Raw genomic sequence first — 23,307 nt, 5'->3', positions numbered from 1 at the left:
CTAAACTGCAAGTTTTAATCCAGCCACTGCCAGATGCCTCCAGCCCCCATGGACACGCCGCTTTATCTGTGACCACGCCCCTTTATATGTGGCCATGCCCCATGTACCGGGTTCTTACTCTAAATGTTGGAGGGTATGTGTCAGCGCCCTATAATGTAAATGCATTGGAAGGGATGCAGTGGCACAGTAGGAGGAGAGGAGTTGAGGAGGAGCGGGTCTGGGAGAAAGGAAACACAACTCATTGTGGGTGGCACCATCCATGGAAACCCTGCAGGGCAGACAGAAACCTGAGCAAGTCTTTTTTGGGAAAGAAAATCTGGGAGCATGTAGCGCAGTGCCATGGGCATTCTGTGTTGGGAAGATAGAGTGCCAGGAAGGCTATCAGCATGCTCACCAAGCCTTGACCCTGCGCCCCCCTCATGCTGGCGCCCAGAACATCTGCCCTGTCCACCCCAAAATGAGAGATATGGTAAGAACTTTCCTTTGTTCATAGGGTCCACAGGGATACCTTGGGGTATAGGTGATGATGGGAGTCATCCGGGCACCACGCAGTTAAATTTTTTTCCCAGGATGCACTGGGTCCCTCTCCTATACCCCGCCCCCGGGCCAGAGGCACCTCAGTTTCGTAGCAAGCCAAAGGCCGGACGAGGATAATAGAGAGAGAAGTCTGGAACATTCAAGAATCTCATTCTCACACAGAAGGAGACGGAAAACCGGTGACCAGAGTGAAGCCCATCTGAAGCACAGGTGCGTCAGGGTGGGTGCCCTGTGGACCCTATGGACTTTGTAGAAAGAGAGATAACAAAGGTAAGTTCTTACCATATCTCTAATTTTCTACTTCAGGGTCCATTGAGATCCACAGGGATACCTTGGGGATGTCCCAAAGCAGTTCCGTTAAGGGTGGGGATGCTCCTGTGCAGAGTGGAGAATCCACTGCCCAAAGGAAGCATCCTGAGAGGCAAAGGTATCAAATGCATAATACCTCAAAAAGGTCTGGACATAAGACCACATGGCCGCCTTACAAAGCTGAACAGCTGAGGCGCCACGGCAAGTTGCCCACGAAGGACCCATAGACCAAGTAGAATGAGCAGTAACAGAGGGCAGCACTGGAAGGCCCTCATGAGTGTAAGCCTCAGAGATCGTCAAGCAAATTCACCTAGCCAAAGTTTGCTCATTGGCTAGTCATCCCTTCTGATGGGATCCATAGAGTAGAAACAAGGAGTCTGACTTCCGAAGGGAACTGGCACGGTCCACATAAATCCTGAGGGCACGTACCACATCCAATGAACCCTCACCTGCCGAGAGGTCTGGGGAATTAAAGGCCAGTACAATAATTTTCCTCATTAATGTGGAAACTAGAAACCACCTTAAGAAGGAACCCAGGGCTAGTCCGAACACTGCCCTGTCCTGGTGAATAAACAGAAATGGGGAATGACAAGAGGGAGCCCCCAAATCTGACTCTCATCTGGTGGAAGCAATAGCCAGAAGAAATATAGTCCTAGTAGTAAGCCATTTGAGATCCACTGAGCCCAGGGTTCAAAGGGAGGGCCCTAAGGATAACAGCCAAATCCCAAGTGCTACAGGAGGGACAAAGGGAGGCTGAATGCGAAGGACACCTTGCATAAAGTTGCGGATATCAGAAAGAGGAGCAATCCTTCGTTGGAAACACACTGAAAGAGCAGAAACATGCACCTACAGTGAGGCAAGGCAGAGACGAAGGTCCAAACCCACCTGCAGGAAAGCCAGAACTCTGGATATCTGAAACTCCTGGGGATCATAACCTTTAGGACGATACCATTGAAATTAAGTGTGCCACACCCTGTGGTAAATCCAGGCATAGGCAGGTTTTTGTGCTCTGAGCATGGTGTTAACCACAGAGCCAGAAAAACCCTTAGACCTTAGGAGGGATGTCTCAAGAGCCAAGCCGTCAAAGACGGATGACCTAGGGCCGGGTAAGGACCCTGAGACAACAGGTCCGGAAGTTGAGGCAACAGCAACGGAGTGTCTATGGAGAGACTCTGAAGATCTGAGTACCAGTGATGTCTGGGCCACGCTGGAGCCACCAGCAGGACAGTGCCTCCTTCTTGTTTGAACTTCCGAAGTACTCGAGGAAGAAGGGAGATTGGAGGAAACAGGCACGCAAACTGGAAGGTCCACTTAACTAACAGAGCATCCACCAAGAGAACTTTGGCGTCTCTTGTCCTGGACCCATACACTGGCAGTTTGTGATTGTGTCGGGAGACCATGAGGGCCACGTCCGGAAGGACCTATTTGTCCACTAGGAGCTGAAACACTTCTTGGTGAAAAGACCAGTCCCCGGGATGCACGTCTTGACGGCTGAGGAAGTCTGCTTCCCAATTGAGAACTCATGGAATGAACACTGCCGATATGGCTGGGAGATGACCTTCTGCCCATGTCAGAATGCGTGACACCTCTGTCATTGCCGCCTGACTTCGAGCTCCTCCTTGATGGCTGATGTAAGCCACAGTCATGGCATTGTCTGACTGGACTTGCACAGTCCTTCTGGGAAGTAAGGTTGATCGCTACAGAGCAGCGAGTGATAAGATTCTGAGCGCAAGCGCACAGCATCTCTTCACTGTGAGGGGAGAGCCTAGGGGCAGCCCAGCATCTCTGGGAGGGGTTGTGTACAGGATGCTGTCACTCGGGATCCTGGTGGTCAGAATCCCAGCACTGGCATACCCACAGGGTTAGGATACTTACTCCTGCTGGTAAGTATCCTAACCCTACCCGATTCTGGCATTCTGAGCGCCGAGATCCAGATGGCCGGGATTGCAACTACATCCCTTCTAGGATTGCCAGGCTCGCCCACCCGAGAGATGTAAACAGGAGTCATGCTGTGAGGCCACACCCATTTACCTATATGATAAATAATATGTGCACTGTTCATATAACCTACAATGTAAACATAATATATGGTATGTACCTTGTATTTATGGTTTGACATATAATTGTTACACTGTTCATATAACCAACAATGTAAACATAATATATGGTATGTACCTTGTATTTATGGTTTGACATATAATTGTTACACTGTTCATATAACTTACAATGTATACATAATATATGGTATGTACCTTGTATTTATTGTATAACATATAATTGTTACACTGTTCATATAACCAACAATGTATACATAATATATGGTATGTTCCTTGTAATTATGGTTTGACATCTAATTGTTACTGTTCACATAACCTACAATGTATACATAATAAACGGTATGTATTTTGTATTTATGGTATAACATATAATAGATACAATGCGCATATAACATACATTGTACACATAATATATTGTATTTACCTTCTATATTATATGAAATATAAATGGTACCCTGCTCATATAACATGCTATGTAAACATAATATATGATATGTAACTTATTTATATGGTATGACATAATAGGTGCTATACTTATATAACATACAATGTACACACATAATACTGTACATACATGTACGTTGTATATAATACTGTACTTATACTATATAACAATAATAGGTACAAGGGTCACATAATCCAAGATCCTTCGTTGTCAAGTGGAAAGTACAGAGGAAGCATTGTGTAATTACCTATAACAAAATATGTCCTCAGTGTATGAAGAAGACAAAGTTATAAATATAACGATGTGGTGAGAGTGGCGGCCATTTTGCTGTAGGACAGTCACTCTCCATCTCTAAATACCGTAGTGTTTTCTTAACAGACCATCGGTGGCCATTTTCTTATAGTCTAACACACCCCAGAAACAAGGTTAGAGAAACCGTCATCTATCGCCTTTACTGTACAGAAACAACAGAACGCAACTAGTGTTTGTTTCTGCACACATTCCGTCCGGCGGCGTCTTTTGCATACCACGACTCAGTGACTCCCCGGGCCGGGCGCCATTTTATGCTGTGTGAGGAGGAGGTAATGTTATATCTTATTATTATTATATAGGGGAGAGGTTACCGTACAGTGATACATGAGGGGGAATAACACATCCTAGCACACACATGTGGTAATATTAATACAAAATAGAGGAGTTGGAACTTTACAGTGATCTATGAGGTGGAATAACACATCGCCCAGACAGCTATATTGTGTTATTATATAGGGAGAGGGGACTGTACAGTAATATATTAAGGGGAATAACACAGCACCCACTCCACAAAGATATGTGGTATTGTTGTATCGGGTGAGTGGACTATACAGTGATATATAAGGGAGAATAACATAGCTCCCGGGATACATTGATATGTTGTATTATTATATAGAGGAGATAAGTTTGTACAGTAATTTGAGGGCAAATAACACAGTCCTCAGCACACACTATGTGGTATTATTATTATTATCAGGGCCGGCTCTAGGGGTGTTCGACCTTTGCGGTCGCACAGGGGCTCCACCCATAGAGGGTGCACCCCTCCCCAACATCCCGATTTCAGCGGGACAATATTGTCCCGCGGCCCGTGGGCGGTCAAATCGGGAGGTTGGGGACCCCCACCGCCGCAACTGTGCCGGACCCCGGAGACTCTGAATGGATGCTGCGCGCATGCGTGCAGCATCCATTCAGTGACGGGCTGGGGGAAGCCCAGCTAGTGAGGCTCCCCCCAGCCTGACGTTATTTGGAGGCAGACACGCCTCCTAATAACATCACGTAGGGGACGTAGCCTATGGTAATTATGCCACGCCCCCATTTTCTTCGCCGTGCGCGAAGATAGGGCACACTGGAGAGGGCCGGCACAGGGTGCTCCGACCCCTGGAGCCGGCCCTGATTATTATATAGGCGGGAGGGGACTATACAATAATATGTGAGGGGGAATTACACAGCTTCTGGCACTCAGTAATAAGTGATATTATTATAGCGAGGAGAGGGCACTATACAGTGATACAAATGTGTCCTCATACATCTAGCCTCATTATGTCATATGTCACGAGATGACCGGCGGGACTAAGCCACCAGGTCCCATGCAACTCTGCTAGTGCTGAGCATATTGTTTTAGCGTCTTTATCGCATGAAAATGAGTCTTCAGTCGTCCAAAATATCGTTCACTTTCTGCCCCAAAACGATGAACGATAACGACCAATGCGCGCTCCTGTTGGTCTTTATCGTTCATCGCCCGAACCTCCCATCCAACCTGACGATATTGTCAGGTTGGACATGTTCGGGGATCAGGGAGGGAGCATGGCACTGAACAAAATCGTTGTTGATTTCGTTCAGTATTGTACTCAGTGTCGTTAATGACACTGAGCACACCCCTGCCTGGGATACAAACGGAACGATGTCGTTCATGGAGCGTATCGTCCCGTGTGTACGGACCTTTATAATTAATTATAGGGAGAGGTACAGTGATGTGAGGGAGGAATAACTCAACTCCCGACACACAATGAAATGTGGTATTAATAGGAGACTATACAGTGATATACAAGTAGGAATAATGCAGCCTCCAGCACACACAGATATGTGATATTATTATATATGGTGAAGGGACTGTACAATGATATGAGGGGGAATAACACAACTCCCGACATACACTAATATGTAATATTATATAGAGGAGAGGGGAACATACAGTGATTTAATGAGGAATAGCTATTCTCCACACACACACTGATACGTGGTATTATTATTATATAGAGCAGAGGGGGACTGTACAGTGACATATGAGGGGGGATAACACAGCTCCCAGAACACACTGATATGGTATTATATAGGTTAAAGGGGTCTGTACAATGATATATGAGGAGGTGAGAGGGTCTGTGCAGTGATATGAGGGGGGATAACATCTCTTTCAGCACACACTGATCTGAGGTAGTGTTCCCGCTAGGCTGTTTTAAGCTGTGGCTTATCCGTTTGCGGACAATTATTTTTCTAAGTGGGAATCACCTCCACAAGTGGATTCTCATGTGACACGCCTAGTCCGAAGTGCCACCTTGCCCATGCCCTCCATGTCCTCCTTGAAGGATGCTACGGACCGCAAGGTGGAGATCTGCCTAAATTCCTTTTATTCCCTTGCGGGGGGGGGGTTAGGGGCATCCAGACCGGCTATGGCCGTATGTTGGGTAGCCAGAGCTATGGAGCACTGGGCAGATAGTTTGGAGGCGTCTTTGGATTCCGACTGTTCGGCTGAACAGGCCGAGTTGGTAGGCAATCTCCGGGATTCGGCCACTTACATCAATGAAGCGGCCTTGGATATCAGTATCCTCACATCTAGGATTTCTTCGGCAGCTGTAGCTGCTCGTCGCATCTTATGGTTGCGATCTTGGAAGGCGGACGCTGATTCCAAAAAGGGCTTAGAAGCTTTGCCCTTTAATGGAGAAGTCCTATTTGGTCCGGATCTGGACAAAATTGTAGCCACGCTGGCGGCAGCCAAATCTGCATGTCTCCCGTCTAATGCGGTCCCTTCAAGTTCGGGTACGTCGTCCTTTCGGCCTTACAGGGCCCAGGGTAGGCCTAAAGCACAGTCTTTTCCCCGACAGGCTGGGCCCAAGAAATCGGCCAAGCCCAGGAAACAGGCCTGAAGTACCAGACGTCCGGCCCCTAAGTCAGATGACAAACCTGCGGCCTGACGGTCCGGGCCTCCCTTTGGGGGATCCCAAAGTGGGAGGCCGCCTGCTGCAGTTCGTCCAGTGTTGGTTGATAACCACGACAGGCAATTGGGTTCACAAGGTGGTTTCTCACGGGTATGCCCTCCTTTCGGCACAGACCCCCATCCCGGTTCTTCACCACGGGCCTTTCATTGGACCGGAACAAAGCCTTGGAACTACGGAAGGTTTTGCACACTATGCTCCAGTGCCTGTTCCATTCTCCCAGAGGGGCCAGGGTTTCTATTCCAATCTATTTTTGGTGCAGAAACCCAATGGGTCGTACCGTCCGATTCTCAACCTCAAGACCCTCAACAAGTCCTTGCGGGTGCCGCGGTTTCGGATGGAGACCCTACGGTTCATCATTCTGGCGCTGGAACCTGGGGATTACTTGGTGTCATTGGACATACAGGACGCTTACCTGCATGTCCCTATTCAGCAGTTCCTCAGGTATGCAATCCGCAACGATCACTTCCAGTTCCGGGCGTTACTTTTTGGCCTGGCAACGGCACCGCGAGTGTTCACCAAGGTCATGGCGGCCTTCCTGCGGCTGCAGGGAGTCCGCATGTTGCCGTACCTGGACGACCTTCTGTTGGTGGCAGGATCTCCAGAGCTCCTTCTACGCCATTTGGACCTGACGATTGCAGTACTGCAACATCACGGCTGGTTAATAAACTGGCAAAAGTCCACCCTGATCCCGTCTCAGAGGATTCTGCACCTCGGAGCCTTATTGGACTCCAGACATCAGCGGATCTTTGTGACGGATTAAAAGATCTCTGCCTTACAGTTGAGGGCGCGCAGTTGTCTGCAGAGTCGCCGAGTGTCTCTGCACTCTGCAATGAGGTTGCTGGGCTCCATGGTGTAAGTATTCGACATGGTGGAATATGCCCAGTTTCACTCCAGATCTCTGCAGCAATTGATCCTGTCCAAATGGAATGGACTGCCTCAGAGTCTAAAGTCCCAGACGATGGTGCTCATTCCGAAGGTTCGCCTGTCTCTAGCCTAGTGGTTGCAAACGACCCATCTCAACAAGGGTCGTCCATTTTGGGTGGCGAACTGGGTCCTGTTAACAATGGATGCCAGTCTTCGGGGCTGGGGAGTGGTCACGGGTCCACACTTGTTCCAGGGCAGGTGGACTCAGGCAGAACAGGAGCTTCCAATAAACATCTTGGAACTCCGCGCGGTTTTCAAAGCACTCCAGCAGGCACATCGGGTTCTCCAAGGTCACCCCGTGCAGGTCCAGTCGGACAACGCCACCACCATGGCCTACATAAATCGACAAGGAGGAACCCGAAGTCGGGCGTCACTCGTAGAGGTGTCCCGCATCCTGGTCTGGGCGGAGCGAAATCTCCCGGCTATATCAGCAGTATTCATCCCGGGAGTCCTCAACTGGGAGGCGGATTTTCTCAGTCACCAGGACGTACATCCGGGGGAATGGTCTCTGCACCAGGACGTCTTTCAACTTCTGGTGGAAAGGTGGGATCTTCCAGAGATAGACCTCATGGCGTCTCGGCACAACAACAAGTTGCCGGTGTACGGGTCTCGAACAAGAGACGAAAAGGCGTCTCTGGTGGATGCTCTGTCCGTCCAGTGGACGTTCCGGTTTGCTTATCTCTTTCCTCCGTTTTCCCTTCTTCCGCGGGTAATCCGGAAATTCAAACAGGAAGGAGGTACGCTCTTGTTGATAGCTCCCGCGTGGCCCAGGCGGCACTGGTTCTCAGACCTTCAGAGCCTGTCCGTGGACATTCCTCTACGGTTGCTGCTACGACCGGACCTGCTATCACAGGGTCCTTGTCTTCACCCGGACCTGGCTCGGCTGTCTTTGACAGCATGGCTGTTGAGACGGCCATGTTGAGGTACAGGGGTTTTTCCAGCTCTGTGGTACATACCATGCTAAGAGCTCGGAAACCATCCTCTGCAAGAATATACCATCGTGTGTGGCATACGTTCTTCCAGTGGTGTCGACCGAAAGGTTATGCCCCTCGGGAGTTCCGTCTGTCTAGAGTGTTAGCTTTCCTACAGGCGGGGCTAGACCATGGGCTTCGCCTTGCTTCTCTGAAGGTGCAGGTGTCTGCCCTGTCAGTCTACTTCCATCGTAGGATTGCTGCGATCCCTGATGTGCGCACCTTTATGCAAGGTGTTCTCCGAATTCAGCTACCTTTTGTGCCTCCGTTGGCGCCTTGGGATTTAGCTGTGGTCCTGAGGGCTTTCCAGGGACCGCCGTTTGAACCACTGGACTCAGCGGACCTTAAATGGCTGACAGCTAAAACAATTTTCCTGCTGGCCATTGCTTCGGCCAGATGTGTTTCTGACTTAGGGGCTCTCTCCTGTAGATCCCCTTTCCTGATTTTTCATAGGAACAGGGCAGTGCTGCGTACTCGTCCTGGATTCCTTCCCAAAGTTTCAAGTTTCCATATCAACGAGGAAATCGTTGTGCCGGCTTTTAACTCACCTGACCTTTCAGTGGGTGAGGCCACTTTGGACGTTGTACGGGCCTTAAGGATTTATGTTGACCGCACTTCTTCGTTTAGGAAGTCGGACGCCTTGTTTGTCCTCTATGGCTTCCGTAAAAAGGGTTGGCCTGCTTCAAAGCAAACTTTGGCAGGTTGGATTCGTATGGCAATTTCAGAAGCTTATCTTCATGAAGGCCTTCCGGTTCCATCCTCTGTGAGGGCTCATTCCACTAGGTCTGTGGGTCCTTCGGGGGAAGCTCGACGTGGTGCCTCTGCAGTCCAGATCTGCAAGGCTGCCACGTGGTCCCCTGTCCATACCTTTGTGAGGTATTACGCGTTTGACACCTTTGCCTCTCAGGATGCTTCCTTCGGGCGGCAGATTCTCCTTTCAGCACAGGAGTGTCCCCACCCTTAAAGGATACTGCTTTGGGACATCCCCAAGGTATCCTGTGGATACCCTATGGACCCTGATGTAGAAAATATGAGATATGGTAAGAACTTACCTTTGTTATTTCTATTTCTACGAAGTCCATAGGGTTCTACAGGACTCCCACCCTGTCACACCTGTGCTGCAGATGGGCTTTACTCTGGTCACCGTTTTTTTTCTGTCTCCCTCTGGTGAGAATGTGATTCTTGTGTGTGTCCAGATCTTTTTTTCTCTCTCTTCCTTCTCCTCCTCCGGCCTATGGCTTGGTACATAACTGAAATGCCTTGGGGCGGGGTATAGGAGGGGGACCCTAGTACATCCTGGGAGGCTGAAAACTTAACTCTATGTTGCCCGATGCCTGACGTCATCACCTATACCCCAAGGTATCCTGTGGAACCCTATGGACTTCGTAGAAATAGAGATAACAAAGGTAACTTCTTACCATATCTCATATTTTTCATGTAACAACCTCAGAAACCAGGTGCGCTGACAAATCAAATATCCTCTTGAAAAAAACAGGTTCTGCACCTGCTAAAACAAGACAATATAAGGGATGATGTGGGAGCGCTAGTGAGATCAAGAAGGGCCACACTAAAATATATTAAAACATTTATTACAAAACAAACATAAGAAATACGTAAATAATAACCACAAAACTATGTAGCACACAAATGATCAAGGAAAGGACAAATAGAAATGCAGCAGTAGACCACTTGACGGTCTTTTCCTTATAAATCCGCAATCTGCAGTAATTCCACTATAGTCCTCTATTACAAATATGAAGCTGTTGGAGCAGTGGCAGTAAAAAAATAATAAAAGCCCACAAATACTGGAGTGCAAAAAGTCACCTGTATGATGTTGCCAAATATTCACCTTGATGGAGGGTCAGACTGATACCTGATTGCACGCCGGGATCCGTTCCGTTTCTTTTTTTGTTTGTTTCTCTTTTTAAATATGTTGTGAAGGATTATGCTTCATGTAGTAGGCGGAGTCCAGGTAAATGTCAGCCCCTCCAGCTGCTGGTTACTGTTCTGTCTTCTGGCACTGGCGGTGCGTTTCTTCCACTGGAGGTAGCGTCTGGGGTATAAAGGACTTCTATGTCCTGGCACTTGCTGGGGAAGCTAGCTGATCTGCAAGACGGAAGCACATGTTATTTGGCACCAGGGGAGCGGCAGCAGATGCCCAACAAGCAGTGGGAGCTTAGGGCCGAATGGAGGGACTTATTGTTCACTACAGCACAACTACGGTGGGTGGTGTATACCTTCGTCTTAGCCATTAAGCCGCTGTCCGCACCTTCTCCGTGTGCTGTGGGGGTAGTTATGGTTGGCCACACACATAAGGGGAACAGATCAGGATGATCCACATCAGGCACAGATACATATATATATTTCTTCTTCAGGGTCCATAGGCTCCACAGGGAGACCTTGGGGTGTAGGTTGGATCTGAATCCCGGGCACCACGCAGTTAAAGCTTTAGCGCCCAGGATGCACTGGGCCATTCTCCCTGTGCCTTTGGCTCGGGGGCGGGGTATCTCAGTTTTCATTGGTGCCCGGCCGGAGTCTGATCACTGTTTATGCAAGGGGGCTGCTTATTTATTTTATGATTTTGGTAGTTTTTTTTCTACTCTTCAGAGCGCACAGCAGCTGACTGTCCATAGGACGTCTGCGCTGCTGCTCCGGCGCCGCGCCGCCAGTACCGATCTGGGGATCTCGGCAGGACCTCGGGGTCTGTGATAGCCATGCCCCGAGGGAAATCCCAGACTGCAGCCGGACCTACGGGGACAGGTAAGACGGGTCACTGCTAGCGGTGACCCGCATATTAGCAGTCTTGTCTCGGGACGGACCGGAGGCGCTGATGTGAAAGCAGGCCTCCCATAACCTGCGCTTCACTAGACCACCAGGGACATCGTTTTGGCGCGGGAGCCAGCGTCCCAGGGGTTAATTACCAGCCAGGGAGGACAGCCTTCCCTGTTTAGCTGCTCCTTCCTCAGCTCAGCGCGCCTTTCGTCTGAGGTCTGGCTTTGCTGAGCTGTCTCCTCCTGCAGCCACGCCCCCTCTGAGGTTTCCGGCGGCCATTTTCTTTTACTGGTGCATCGCAGATCTCTCAGGAAGCGTGTGGTCCAGTCCCCCTGCGTACCTCTTCCTTGGGTTAGTGTATGCAGCACTATAGCTTTCCCAGACACTGAATCTGGGCAGTTGATGATAGTGCCTAAATTGCAGTTTATGCCATTATTCTGCATTGTATGTGACTTGTGCTAGCGCTGACTGTCTGTGCCTTTTCTCAAAAACTGTCAATTACATCTATCCCCTTTCCTTTCTATGTGCCCTAATACAGGGTGGTTAGGGTGGCACCTAGACCTCACATATATAGTGTATTATGTTTGTGAAGTCCGTCACATAAAATTGTGTGCTGCACAGTGCCATATTCTGTTTGGACCAGTGTATTGCATACATTGTGAGTGGGTCCTTGCAGCTACTCCTAGCGTCAGTCAGGACCAGTGTAGCGCTACCCAATATTTACAATATATTTATATTGTCAGTCAGACATATCAGACCAGGAGGTTGAGCGCGGTGCTACGCCCACTCTACTATCCTGCAGGTTATGTGCCGCAGGTGTGGGTCATGTGTGAGGTGCTATCAGTTGCCTGGTCCCTCAAACCCCCCCAACAACTGGACATGATCCCCCTTGGGCGGCATTTTTTCAGGTACTGGCCTCCATTGCGGGTCGCCTGGCGGTCCCGGCTATTATACCCCATTTTGGGTTATCCCACCAAGCCATTCTTCCCTCTCCGGGTATTCCGCAATTGTTGCAGTCTATCCCTGTGCCACAGACTGTCTCTACCTACCAGGGATTACCACAGTACATGCAATCCCCTCCGGTACTACAACAGTCTGTCGTTCCCTTTCAGGGACTACCACAAGCTATACAGCCACCCTGGGTGGATGTTTTATCAAATTCAGTACAGAGTTTGGCAGCTTCCTCTATGGCTTTTCAGACCATGTTGCAGACCGAAAGGCCTAAGATGGCATCTAAACGCTCTGTGTTGTTGTCCCAGTCTACACAACTGTCAGACACAGATGTGTCATCAGATGACAGGGAGGTGGATGATGTGCCCGATTCCCCTCCACAGGAGTTGCTTGGTGCAAGCGGTCCGTTCCATTCTAGTAATAGAGGATGGCGAACCTGCCCCTAAATCCAAACTCCCTTAGTTTAAACAAGTAAAGGTGACTTCGGCAGTTTTTCCTCTCTCTGACCAACTGGTGGACCATATGGTGGAGGCCTTGCAATCGCCTGGTAAGAGGTATCAACCACAAAAGTGTTTGACATCATGTTATCCGTTTCCCGAGGGTCACTGCAAGAAGTGGGAATCCCCGCCTGCGGTAGATTTCCATGTCACTCGCCTAATAAAAAGTGCTACACTACAAATGCCTTCCATTTCTTCCCTGAAAGACTCTACAGATAGGAAGGTGGAGACGTGCCGGAAATCAATTTACTCTCTCTCAGGAGCTGTTGCACGTCTGTCCATGGCTAGATCATGGGTGGCTAAGGCCATAGAGAGCTGGGCAAATGTTCTGGAGGATTCCTCTCCCGAGGAGGCTTCTGAGGCTCAACGGTCTTGGTGGGCCACAAGAAAGATGCAGCTGCTTATATTGGTGAGGCTGCTTTGGATGCCAGGCTACTGACCTCCAGGAGTCACGGCCATGTCGGCTAGCCGCTCCCTGTGGTTACGCTCCTGGAGAGCAGATGCTGATTACAAAAAGGGCCTGGAGGCCTTGCCCTTCAATGGTGAGATATTGTTTCTCCCAGCGGGTGCGCCTTCAATGGCTAGAACCTCTTCCTTTCGGTCCTTTCGTTCTCAAGGAAAGCCCAAAGGACAGTCCTTTCCTAGACAATCAGCGGCCATCTTGTCCTCTAAGCCTAAGAGACAGGCCTGGAGCGCCAGACGCCCTACTTCCAAGTCAGAAGATAAACCTTCATTCTGAAGGGATGGGCCTCCCTCTGGAGGATCCTTCAGTTCGCCTAGTACTGGTGTCACACCACCAAGGATGCTTGGGTAAAAGTGGTGGTCTCTCAGGGGTACGCCCTAATTTCAACGGAGACCTCCCGACGAGTTTTTCTGCACAAGCTATCCTCTGGACAAGAACAAGACCTTGCAGGTCAAGGAGGCCATTCAGTCCTTGCAAAAAGCAGGACTATCTACTATCTTACCGTGGGACTGGTTACTATTCTACTCCGTTTCTGGTTCAAAAGCCAAGTTTGTCTCATCGGCCTATCCTCAACCTAAAATCCCTGAACCTCAGGGTGCCCAGGTTCAGGATGGAAATTTTTTACGGTCCATCATACTGGCTATGAAACTTGGGGATTACATGGTATCACTGGACATTCAGGATGCATACCTACATGTCCCCATAACGCCTTCCCACCAGCATTATCTGCGGTTTGCTATTCTACAACAACAGTTCAAATTTCGGTGCTGCCCTTTGGCTTTTCCACGGCCCCAAGGGTATTCAACAAAATTATGGCTGTCATGGCAGCCCATCTACGGAGTCAGGGTATACGACTCCTGCCATACCTAGACAACCTCCTCTTGTTGACAGGTTCTCCAGAGGTACTTCAGCAACACCTACGCCTGACAATTGCTTCCCTACAAGTGCACGGGTGGCTGGACCCCTGCCCCACCCACCACACTTACCGTTAAGTGATCAAGTCTAAGCGGGATGCCGCTGTATGCACTGGAACACCCCGGACTGTGCATCCACGGAACCAGCCAGGCTACCCCCACCTTGGAACTATTCAAACCCCCCCACCAAGAGGGTATGGACTTTTCCCCTTGGACTGTAACGACCTTCATACGGTTCTGAGCCCAGGAGGGACTTGCACAAGTACTTCGAGCACTGTGTCTCTTATTTGTACACTGCTATAAACACCTATTCACCCTGTATTCACTGTCCAGTATATATTCACGCCAGCATCACACACCACCCCACACCAATATAGATTACCACACACAGCCACCCACCTCACGGGCTTCCCCCATCCGCTTGCCCCCCCCCCCATACACTCTCATCCACCCCCCTCCCCCACCTTTCCCCCAGTCACCACCATCCCCCACCTGTACCTGTGCAGCGCTATGCCTACATTTTTCGAACTACCCCCAACCCCGCCCTCAAGCTCTCCCTGCAGTGTGAATACATGCCAATCACTGCGGTCCACGAGTGGTGATGGCTGTTTTAGATTTTCACTGTATAGTAGGCCTTATTCATGTTAAGTCACACAGTAGTGCCCCTTGTAATGCCTTTTACACATGTATGCCACGCAGTAATGCCTTTTACACATGTATGCCACGCAGTAATGCCTTTTTACACATTTATGCCACGCAATTATACCCTTCACACATTATGCCACACAGTAATGCCCGGTCTTTACATATTATGCCACATATTAATGCCCGGCCTTTACACATTTATGCCACACCGTAATGCCTTTTACACATTTTGCCACACAGCCATGCCCGGCCTTTACACATTGTGCCACATATTAATGACCTTTACACATTATGCCCAGTCTTTACACATTATGCCATGCAGTAATGTCCGTTACAAATGATGCCACACAGCCATGCTCGGCCTTTACTCATTATGCCGCACATTAATGCCCTTTACACATTATGCCTCACAGCAGTGCCCGGCCTTTCACATTATGCCATGCAGTAATACCCCTTACAAATTATGCCACACAGTAATTTGCCTTCTACATTATGCATCCCCCCTCCCCAGCAGCCTCTTACCTAACTTCGTCCCTCTAGCAGACTTCACCTGCTGCCTGGCCCTCCGCATCAGCAGGCAGCCGCAGCACTCAGTGCAGCCCTTGAAAATAGCGCTGCTGTTATACAAATCTGGCACCGCCTGTGAGCCAATTGGAGCTCACGGACCGGCAGCCACTGCTGGTTGGCTACCAGTCCGCAAGCTCCAGTTGGCTCACGACCGGCGCCTATTTGACATTGTTGCTTTTAGCGATGTGTGCAGGGCGGCTGGGCCGTGTCACCAGAGACGCACTGTATACTGTGAATTAGTACATGGGGTAGCAGATGTTTTTCCATGGTCCTCAGAGATACTGGAAAATTAGAAATAGCCATATAAATATTTTGTCAGTAAAAACCTGTATTGGGGTGCCTGTCAGACTTATAACATTCATGTAATACCACATTTACTGTATGGTTTATACAGAAGCTGTGGTTAGTCTTCCACACTGTTATTCTTTTTTTTTACCAATGTCTGATATCATATATTGTTATTTAATTGTTATTTTATTGTTTTGTGGGTTATATAGGGTAAAGATATGACCGATTTTAAGGTAGAAGAAGATTATGAAGGAGAAAAGGAGACGTATGTGACTGATAATAAGGCGGAAGCTATAGAAGGAGAAGATGAGATGTATGTGGCTAATAATAAGGCGGAAGCAATAGAAGGAGAAGAAGAGACCTATGTGACTGATATAAAGGCAGACGATATAGAAGGAGTAGAAGAGACGTCTTTGAGGGGTGATCAGCATTGTAAAGAGGAGGAAATCCCTACAGATATCAGCACAGGTGAGTAATAATCACCCTATTACACTTCTGCTCTCCCCCTCACATCATATTACTGTGTGTTACCAGCCCAGAGATCTGACCAGTCTCCTCCCACACTCTCTGGTGTATCTCATACATCAGGAGCCATCAGCCCCTATTACACTTCTGCTCCCCCCCTCACATCATGTCACTGTGTGTTATCAGCCCAGAGATCTGACCAGTCATAAGACGGGCATAGCCTCATGGGGAAGTGCCGGAGAAGAGATGGGGGAGGCCAGGAGATGCTGGGGATAAAAGAAGAGGAAGTTACAAGTGAGGATGATGATAAACACAAAATTGAAAGGCCTGAACAGTGCCCCCTACCCTGCGGTGCCCTGTGCCATGGCACTGGTAGCACTACCCTAGTTACGGCCCTGCAGTGTACAACCATTGTTCGTCCAATGATACCATTGAACTTCATTTTGAATCATGTAAGAATAGTTTTCTCTAAAGTCCAGGAGAACAATAGCTGTGTCAAGTTCATGGTTCGCCTTCATTCCTTTTAGAAACTTTGATTGGGCCGTAGCAATAAATTAATGAGGGACAAGTTTTTCTATTTTTTTCAATCAAAGTTTCTAAATATTCATCAAATGTTGCAGTGCATCTCACCATCTCTGTTCTGTCACTAGGTACCCACTGACTGTAAGAATCTTAATCTTCAGGGTCAGTCTTTGAATTTCTCAAGTAGAATGCTTTTTACGTTTTCAGTTGATGGGCATTGAAAGCAGTGTCGTAGCATGCAGTCTCTGTTCTCTTTTGAACAGAATAAATAGACATTGGTGTCACTATAGAGCAGGGGTGGGGAACTTTTTTTTTGCTGAGGGCTATTTTGATATCAATAACATTTGCGGGCCCGGTGCATGCCACGCCCCCTCTGTGTGATGTTGCATTGGGGCGGGGCCACAATCGCCAGTGATTACAGCAATGCCCAGAGCATTCTCAGGAGCTGTAAGGGCAGCGGTGTGACTGAAAGGTCCTAAGGATGCTCCAGGCGGCACTGCTGCATAGATTATGGCTGCAGAGTGCCCTTCTAGACACCCTGCTAGCCAGATGAGGCTAGCAGAAGAAAGCTCAGAGTGCCAGACCAAATGATTCCGATGGCCTTATACAGCCCCGGGCCTGAGTTTCCCCATCCCTGCTATAGAGGGTGCAAAGGGAGCGCTTGCTATGGGACCCGGCTGCTTAGGGGGCCCGCTGGCTCAGCAAACAATTCCCTGCACCCTGCCAAGTACAGCGCTAATGTCATTTTTAATCTGGAGACAGTCGCGACCCAATAGGAACTTGCTGCTGGTTCTAATTGGCTCGTGATCGGCACCTGATTAAAACTGCCATTTGCTCTTAGAAGCTGGGGGGGGGGGAGGCGTGACTATGATGACATTCTTGGATTATGGCCACGCCTCCTCCAAGCTTCAGTGAGGAGAGATGGAACGGAGTGCCGGGCTCAGGAGGTGGTAAGTATTATGGGGTGGGGGGAGGAAATTCTGCTATGGGATCCCCATACCTCAGGTTACGCCCCTGTAAATAGGCAAGTAGGTATTTTCTATATGCTTCTCGTGGGTATGCGTGCTCCCATTTTCGCACCTATTCAATTCCAAAATCACAAAAACAGGATTTGCACAAAAATTCTTGCTTTGAAAAGTGGGGTTGGGTATGAAATGCCGATGTTCGGGAAGACATCTGACTAAATCCCAACGCCAAACAAAAAGTATGGTGGTCGCTCACATCAGCTTAATGACATTGCACAGGTGCTTGTAAAGGGCGGGGTTTACACTGAACTACAGAAAAAAAGGGATTTTCCTTCCAGCACACTGCAGCAATATCCGCAAAAACTCTTGGATCCTACATAATAGTAGAAATTCAGAGGTATTGGTTACATACATATGCAAATATATGAATAAGCGCCGGGCCAACGTCAATGCTCCTCTATACCGGCGTATTTTAATTATTTCTCATTATATTAACACTATTGATTTATCTTTACACATCTATACTTTACACTTCACTATCCGTTTTTCGTGTGATGCCCCGGGGATGGTCCTTGGCTAGAATCTTTTGGCGTTCCCTGCACCTCGGACGTGAACCCCATAATGTTAGGGGACGCCGGTATAGAGGATATTGCTGCAGTGTGCTGGAGGGAAAATCCCTTTTTTTTCTGTAAATCCCAATGTGGCAAGCCCGAACTCTGAAGATCCCGTCTGTGGCTGGTAAGTTCCCTAGCCCTCCTCACCAACCCTCCCCCCAACCCTCCCTTGGTGGTTCCCCAGGGGTTCTGAACCAAATCCTGACATTTTTACATTAAAATAGGGATTTTCCCCAACTTTGCACCTTCTCATAGTAGGTGAAGAGAAACTCGAGGTAAAATTACTGCCGATAAATTATTGCCGCTAATTGAGTAGGGGTTTTTCACTGTAAAATAGCAGTTGTTTGCACCAAAACATGTAATCGGGGGCTAATTGAATACCAAATTAAATTCGGGGTACATAAAAATGGGTATAAATATATTTGGGTCATTTTAGGGGACTTTTAAAAAAAAAAAGTGCAAAAAGACTGACTGCTCCCACCTGCAAGACTAAAAACACTTGTTTCACTCATAAAGCACCCCAATATTCCTTCCCCATACCTTGAACCCAAAATTCCATCACTTTACACTCTGTCACCCCAAAAAAGGACGTCATTATTGGGCAATTAAAAATAATTAAAAACTTCAAAGTGCCTAATAATCATCAGGGAGGGGGTGCCGGACTGTAGATAGACAGTAATTAGTTAGACAATGTCTAGATCGACCCCAGTTGTTAGACAGTCAATAGATCGACAGGTACAAAAGGTCGACATGTAAGATGATCGACTTTTTTTTTTTTTTAGGGTTAGGCACTTAAGATGAGCCAATGTCCAACGTTATTCCCTACCATCCAACGTCATCCCCTACCATCCAAGTGGGCATGGAGGGGGAATAAAACCTTCGCTTGCCGCATGGCGAGCGAAGCGAGCCCGCAAGGGGCCAAATGCTATTTACGCAAAAAAACATAAAAAAAAGTCGAACATTTTCGTGTCGACCTTTTCCATGTTGACCATTTGTACCTGTCGACCTTCTTACATGTCGACCTTTAGTGTGTCGACCTTTTGTACCTGTCGATCTATTGACTCTAACAACTGGGGAGGATCTAGACATTGTCTAACTAATTTTTGTCTATCTCTTATACCACACCCCAGGGAGGGGTGGGGGGTGGAGTCACAGGGGTTCTGAACCAAATCCCAAACATTTTTACCTTAATATAGTTATTTTCCTCAAGGTAGGTAAAGTGAAATTTGTGGTTAAATTATTCCCATTAAATTATTGCGGCTATTTGAATAGGGGTTTTTTGCGGTAAAATAGCAGTTTTTCGCACAAAAACGTGTAATTGCGGGCTAATTGAATACCCTTCTATGTGTAATAAGAAATCTGCATATATATATATATATATATATATATATATATATATATATATGTATATATATATATATATATATAATATATATGACTATACAAATTAAAATACTACCCTGGCGGGCAAAATTATACCTAATGGTAATTTTCATTGTTAAAGAGAGATTTGCAATTAAACATTAAAATACTCAAACAGACACTCAAAATCCCATATTTTTCTTTCATAGGCTTGATGTAGTCATTTGTAAATGCAAGATGTTTATTGCTGAAATAGTCTTAAAAAAGATTCTTCCCCTTGGGGGTATCACAGCATACAGATGTTACAGCAGTTCATTCCTTCTTGATGTTCAAAAAGATACACACAAACCAGGCTCTCAGGCCTTGTATATATAGTCAGAACACATAATACAGCATGGTAAAATCCTCCCACAGTTTGGTCTTGTATACCAATCAGACCATCTATCCCAAATGTAATCACAACTCACATCCCACAGGAACTGGTCATTTTACTTTCATCCTTTGATGCATTTATCATACAGAGTCAAAATATCCATGTAGGTTAACCAGCAATAGTATTAGCATTAGTCTTCCTCCAATGTGCAGGAAATCATGGAAAACAGCATTTTTTTTTCCCCCAAAAGCACATACACACAGGTCCATTTAACACTCTGCACACCCTCCCACAGAAAGCTCCAAACCAGGCCTTACCTGGAGTGCAATGACCACAAAAGATATATATATATATATATATATATTTTATAATGTGTCCAGTTTCGGCCCGGCACTCCAACTCCAATGTCAAAGGACAGCTTGCTCCTAGTGCCCTCCACTGGGGTACGAATCCCCCACAATGTAGAAATGAAGAACTGGCGGCACTCAGAAGACTTTTGTAGAAATAGTGAAAAACTTAGTGCTTTTAATCTACGTTTCGGGACTTTAAAATCCCTTCTTCAGGATACACAACATAACCATACAGTGCTTAAATAGTAACACTCACCCTTTTCAGATGCCCTGCTCACTCTGCATCGCAGCCCGGCGTCCAGGGAACCCACTTCCGGTTTTGGTGACTCCACCCACCGGAAATGACGTCACCCTGCCAGGACAGCAACCGAGGGAAGGCAAAAACCATAATTTGACAAAACATTAAGAAACACCTTGACATTCATATTGTGATTAGGTTTACATCATTTGGACATCACACATTTTATATTTTTATTATATAAATTAATCTTCTGGAAGGAGTTGTTCAGATGATCAACATAACATTTTTTATTTTATACATGTCATTTTCACTTTTGGTCACTAGATGGTGCTACTGGCACAAGGAGTTTAAACAGTTGAGGGTAGGTAAGTATTAAACCATAATAGTGAATCTTTATCCATATCTGACCAATTAGAGTATGAGTGAAACACCAGACCAGAAGAGCATTTCGAAGTAAAGGAGGAATGCCAGAAGCAGAGAGTCTAGAGGTGAGAGCGAGAACCCCATTCACTCGGCCAGAAAACTAATCAAAGTGTAATCTCCATCAGCGAAGGCCCAACCTGCCAGATTCACCAACTGAGAAGCCATGTAATATAAATGGAGATTGGGGAGGCCCAAGCTGCCAGAAGACGTGAACATGGCTTTAAGGACCAACTGAGCAGGTCTATCTCCCCATATAAAGGAAGATAGTACTCTAAATTACAGAGAAGATCTTGGGGATATATACTGGAGAATGTTGGAGGAGAAACTTAATACTTCGGCTGCAGTATCAGTTTAAAATGTTTAATTTGTCCCATAATGGTAAGGGACAACTTTTTCCATGTATTAATCCTTAACTTACAATTAGAAGTAATGGTATCAACGTTTTGTGCTACATAGACTGCAGGTTGAGGTGTAATCCAGACTCCCAAATATTTAAACTGTAAAGTCCATTGAAGTGAACAAGAAAGAGAAACTGACAAAGGGAGAAAAACAGAAACAGGAATTACATTAGATTTGTTCCAATTATTAAGCAAACCTGAAAAGCCACCAAACTTATTAACCAATCTCAATACAGTATTCAAGGACCCATCAGTATCTGCCAGGAACAAAAGCATGTCATCTGCATACAAGGCTATAACATCCTCCACCACCCTAGCCTTAAGGCCACATACCTGGAGCAGTATGCAGAAGACACGCCAAAGGCTCGAGAGCCAGCACAAATAGGGTAGGAGAAAAAAAAAGACAACCCTGCCAGGTCCCTTTGGCATGGGAGAAAAAGGGGTCATACTATTAAACATTCATCAAAACTCAGGCTGTCAGGGAAGAATACAGTATCTGAATCCATCTAATGAAACAAGGCCCAAAGACAAATTTACGTAGGACCTACCATAAATAGCCCCATTAAACCAAATTTAAGACCTTGGCTGTATCCAACGACACCACCACAGCCCCTGCTTGACTAGGTCTCTCCTCTGCAAGTGATAAAACAAAGCCTTTGAAGATTCTGAACAGTTGACTTCACAGGCATGAAACACATTTTTTTAGGGTGCTTAATGGAGGTAATCACAGACAAAAGGGATATGCTTCTGGTAAAGTGAAATACTTGCCTGGCTTAGCAAGCGTGATAATTGCCTTAGACATAGAAGAAGTAATAGTGCCCCATTCAGCATTAAAAGTATCCAGTAAATGCGGGGTAAAGAAATTCTTAGTTTTTTTTATAGACCTCTACTGGAATTTTATCGCAGCCAGGAGCCATATAGACAAAGAACGATGAAACTCTGGATTCCTTTTCCTCCTATGTGAATGGAGATTCCAGAAAGTCGATGGCCTCCTGTGATAGTTATGGTAGCTTGACCTGAGCCAAATACTCCAGAAGTTGAGAGGTGATATAGGAGACCCTAGAGGCGTATAAAGTAGAATAATACCGAAGAAACACCTCAGCAATATCGGCCCTAGCGTAACACAGAACCTGCTGTCAGTTAAGAATAACCAGAATAGATCTGCTACCAAAGTCTTCTAGCCGGAAAAGCCAAAGAGCTACCTCCCACCTCTGGTTGAGAATGCTGGATGTGTTTTAAAAGCAATGTACATTTGGATTTATGAAACAGGCAGCCCAACCACTCCCTCTGATCCTCCACCCATGAAATGCGGTCTTGGTTAATAACAGGGTTCCAACTGACAACACAATGGTTCAAGCTGTACTTCTTCCCTCTGGTTAAATGTCTTAATTTCAGCCACTTTTTTTAAATAAAGGAGCCACGAACATAGGCCTTAAAGGCATCACACATAATAACAGGATTGTGACGAGGAATTATCTGGCTTAAAGCTTTTCCAGGTATCAATCAGCTCAGAGCCAGCTCCCATCAAATCAACCAAAAAGAGTTAAGTATTCAGAAGTGGGCCCCATGTATAAGGGAGGTATTAAGAGTTACGGCAACAGGCGAGTGGTCAAAAATACCCCTAGGCAAATACTAGTACCTCCAAGACACCAGGAGAAAGGTGTATGTGGTATTACTACTAAATCAGTTTGAGAGAAGGCATAAAACATGGCAGAATGACAAGAAAATTGGGCAAGTGTAGGGTGGCGAACCCTCCACACAGCTATTGATCCAAGTTCTGAAACCAATTTAGCAAGAGTATGAAACAGTGTTATCAACACAGGCTCTAAGTAAAATGTACCTACCATGGGCATCAACTTGGCTATGCTCAAGGTTAAAATAAAGGGCTTTCTTAACCAGGAGAGAAACACCCCTAGCATTATGGGAAAAGTAGAATGATACATCCAACCAACCCACAGCTTTTTTAAAGCACTCTACCTCCAAACAAATAGATTTTAAAAAGACACACA

The 23,307-nt window shown here is 46.9% G+C and overlaps 1 protein-coding gene across 2 annotated transcripts in view; it reads left to right on the top strand.

Moving 5' to 3' along the window:
- Positions 1-23,307, top strand: part of LOC148477775 (uncharacterized) — an 82,940-nt gene that overhangs the window by 46,991 nt on the left and 12,642 nt on the right. Inside the window, exons 1-2 of one of the 2 annotated variants that reach the window (XM_088456162.1) lie at positions 3,783-3,929; positions 15,795-16,053. The exons of the other annotated variant lie outside the window; for it this stretch is intronic. Of the exons in view, the coding sequence (XP_088312288.1) occupies positions 3,912-3,929; positions 15,795-16,053 (277 nt within the window). The 5' untranslated portion in view covers positions 3,783-3,911. Of the gene's footprint in view, positions 1-3,782; positions 3,930-15,794; positions 16,054-23,307 lie in introns of those variants that run through there. 2 annotated transcript variants of the gene reach the window in all.

Source organism: Taudactylus pleione, unplaced genomic scaffold (genome assembly GCF_031769625.1).
Source record: "Taudactylus pleione unplaced genomic scaffold, aTauple2 ptg000689l, whole genome shotgun sequence".
Taxonomy (NCBI): Eukaryota; Metazoa; Chordata; class Amphibia; order Anura; family Myobatrachidae; genus Taudactylus; species Taudactylus pleione.
The sequence above is the reverse complement of the archived record's forward strand: the minus strand, read 5'-3'. Positions and strand labels throughout refer to the sequence as shown.